At 35.7% G+C, this 3,090-nt stretch overlaps 1 protein-coding gene across 1 annotated transcript; it reads right to left on the minus strand.

Annotated features, from left to right (window-relative positions):
* Positions 1 to 672: 672 nt before the first annotated feature.
* LOC110017967 lies at positions 673 to 2,483 on the minus strand. Its single transcript, XM_020715156.1, has 3 exons — positions 1,708 to 2,483; positions 1,175 to 1,334; positions 673 to 1,085 (listed from the first exon to the last, which is right to left on the minus strand). Exon 1 carries the CDS (start codon positions 2,381 to 2,383, stop codon positions 1,742 to 1,744), a length of 642 nt encoding a protein of 213 aa, XP_020570815.1. The 5' UTR covers positions 2,384 to 2,483; the 3' UTR covers positions 673 to 1,085; positions 1,175 to 1,334; positions 1,708 to 1,741.
* Between the last annotated feature and the right edge of the window lie 607 nt (positions 2,484 to 3,090).

Genomic DNA, 3,090 nt, shown 5'->3' on the forward strand with positions numbered 1-3,090 from the left:
TAATAATATTTACAGCGAATACAAAAATTATTAAAAATTTTAATATTTAAAATTAAATAATTATGGTATGTGTGGATACATGAAAATTATAACTGGCTCAAAATTTTTGATTAAATATTGAAGTAAAAATAATCCTTTAATTAATTATTTTATTTTAAAGTAATATTATATAAGATTTATTTTTTAATCTGTTATAATTATCACAGGATCAAAGATTATTTTGAATAAATATCTAATTTATAAAACTTAAAGTAATAAAATTAATTAATTTTTTTTATATAATAACATATATAAATATTTAAAATAAGGAATTCAATTAAATAAAAATTTTAAATTTATTACATTATAAAATTAAAAGCAACCTACTTTATATATTTTTTAATTATTCTCCTGCAAATTTTCTCTTAAATTTTCATTTAGTATTAAAGGCACTGTTGAAACATTAATTTGAATTTTCACTCTTATATCAAAATTTGAAATAATTTTATTTACATTAACTTTGATAAATAAGCTTAATTAGATGATTTAAAACCTCAATAGAATAAATTTTTATCTGTAAGTCAACAATGATACTTCTAAAATAATAGTTATTTATATAATTAAACGTATAATTATTACTTGTTTAAACAGTTGTATCTTTTATCATTATGAATAATAATATTAATTAAAATATTTAATAAAATTATATTCATGCTTGGCATTTTTTATTGTTAAATTTATAAATGGACTTTAATTTATGTGTTGTCCCAAATCTGATAATTTTCAATTTTACGAGAAAATATTACATCAGGACTCCCAACGTAATTTGTATTTGAAGTTCAATGATGGGACGGACGTCACGTGTCAATTGAGTCCCACTATAATACACTAGTATTAGTCGGTGTTAAAAATGGTGAAGTTGATTTGACACGTGACGACCCATCATTGAACTATGAATGCATCAGAAGTCCTATGTAATATTTTTCACAATTTTTTAGATTATAATATGTAATTTATTCATTTTGGGAGAATTCGATGCTCTTTCTGAAGGACCAAGTCTCATTTCCTGTACCCGAAGAAACGAAAGCTACAAGAAACCGCCGGACCTGCAGCCGGCGAAAAGGTACCAAATCAAAAGATTAATGAGTTAAAAAAAAACGATAAGAATAATACAAACCAGAAGAAAACAATTCACCTTTCAATGGAAACAGCTCACTGGTTTCAAGGTTGACGGCACGGCACGAACGGGACGAGTCATGGGGACGACGGACACGCACGCGACGACGACGGCGTAAACGTCGACGGAGAATTCTAACGTAGACAGATCAACAAAACTCTGCACACGGATCTCCCGACTGCAATAGATACGATAACGTTCGATTAAACCTTAGATCATTTTAATGAAATATAGATATCGATTTAAACTGTAATTAATCTGTTGATGATTATTAGCTAGGGTTCACTTTGTCGATGTTTCTTTTTTTTTTTTTTTCATTAAAAATCTGGTTCCATAGCCAACAACGGCTGTAATAGAGCATTATGTACAATTTGACGGATAATGATCATCCGTCTTCTGCCTTAGCTGCCTGCGCCTTCTCTCTTCCAGATTTTGCAGTACAATAGAAGGAAAGGAAGAAAATAATGAGAAGTGAACTGGCGAATCGGAGGGGCGCTGCTGATGAAGAGGCCAGGGAAAGGACTTTAGGCTTCGGAGCAAGATTAACAAACCTGCTTTGAAATCTACGATCCTTTGCTTTTCAGATCATAGATCATCAGCTTTCGTCATCTGTGAAAGCCGACTTGGCTGAGGGCGGAAGTCAGCTCTCCGCCGCTGTTGATGCGATGAAGGACGGATTAGGGCGGCGAGAGCCCTCTTGACAAACTCGCCTTCGACTGTACCGATCCGGACGAGTGAGTTCGTCATCGCCGATCGTCTGGCGTTGAGACGATTTGAAGGTGAGGAGACCGCGGCGATCGGGCGATTGTGGGTGCCTTTATGGAGGCTGCAGCGGAAGGAACCGGGATGGGTCGTCGGGGAGCACATACATGTCTTACGGCGTCCAGGGGCGGAGATCGGCGGACGGATGACGGGATCACGGCTGGCGATTGCAGAAATTGAGCGGCCGGGGGAGGTGGAGCGGTCGATAGAGAAACGGACGGAGTGGGCCGCGGGAGATCCGATGAGGTTTACGCGGGTAGGTGAGGAGGATCGGGGAAGGAAGTTGGAAGTCGAGCGTGCGGAGAAGCTCGATGAGGATGTAGCGAAAACGTTTACGGAAGAAGCAGCCGCTGGTGATGAGAACGCGGAGGAGTAAAATCGGCCGGCGGGGGGTATGGATGGCGTCAAGCCGCTTTTTATGGGTAAGACCCGGCCACTAGATCTGGATCTAGACGAAGAGGACATTTCTGTGGACAGATGCTACGAGAGAGAACAAGAAAGGCTGCGGAAGAGTTAGAAAAAGAAAGAAGAGTGGATGTTTCCGACTCCAATTCTGCAAACCTAGCTCCCCTCCGACGAGGTATTTATACAAAAAATTGGGGGAAGACTTGATGGCAAGTGTAGTAAATAAGAAGAAATCTGTGGGCAGTATGTGACGGGTAGCTAGTTTTGGTTTAGGGTTTTCCTTTAACCGTGGTTTATAAGGACAAAATTACCGTTAAATATTCATGTTATCACGTTGTATTCATTTTTGGATGTACAATTCCTGAATAGTTTAAGAACTATGAAATATTTATAAATATTTTCAATCTCATAATATGTAAAACAATAAATTAAAAAAAAAAAAAAAAGGTTAGAGGCCTTTCTTACTCTAGTATTTTTTCAAATACAAATATTTTTACTTATATTTTGTCTAATTTCAAGTTTGGAAGAGGAAAAGAAGCAAAGAAAAGAAAAACAAAGAGAAATACTAATCCTGAAAAAAGATGAGTTGTTTTTATTTTTCGATGATAAAACAGTTTATTACATGGTCGTGTTTATAACCTTTGAAGAGAAAATTATAAACATAGCTAGAGTCATAAATGTCTTTTTACACGTGATAAATAAACTATATATAAAACTTTATTTCAGCTTGAGTCCTAACTCACTTAGAGGATTTTGACAGAGCGAGC

This window comes from Phalaenopsis equestris, unplaced genomic scaffold (assembly GCF_001263595.1).
Source record: "Phalaenopsis equestris unplaced genomic scaffold, ASM126359v1 Scaffold000002, whole genome shotgun sequence".
NCBI lineage: Eukaryota > Viridiplantae > Streptophyta > Magnoliopsida > Asparagales > Orchidaceae > Phalaenopsis > Phalaenopsis equestris.

What these genes read in the sequence shown, in the direction of transcription:
- LOC110017967 (XM_020715156.1), bottom strand. Translation starts at nt 2,383, where the DNA reads ATGTCCTCTTCGTCTAGATCCAGATCTAGTGGCCGGGTCTTACCCATA.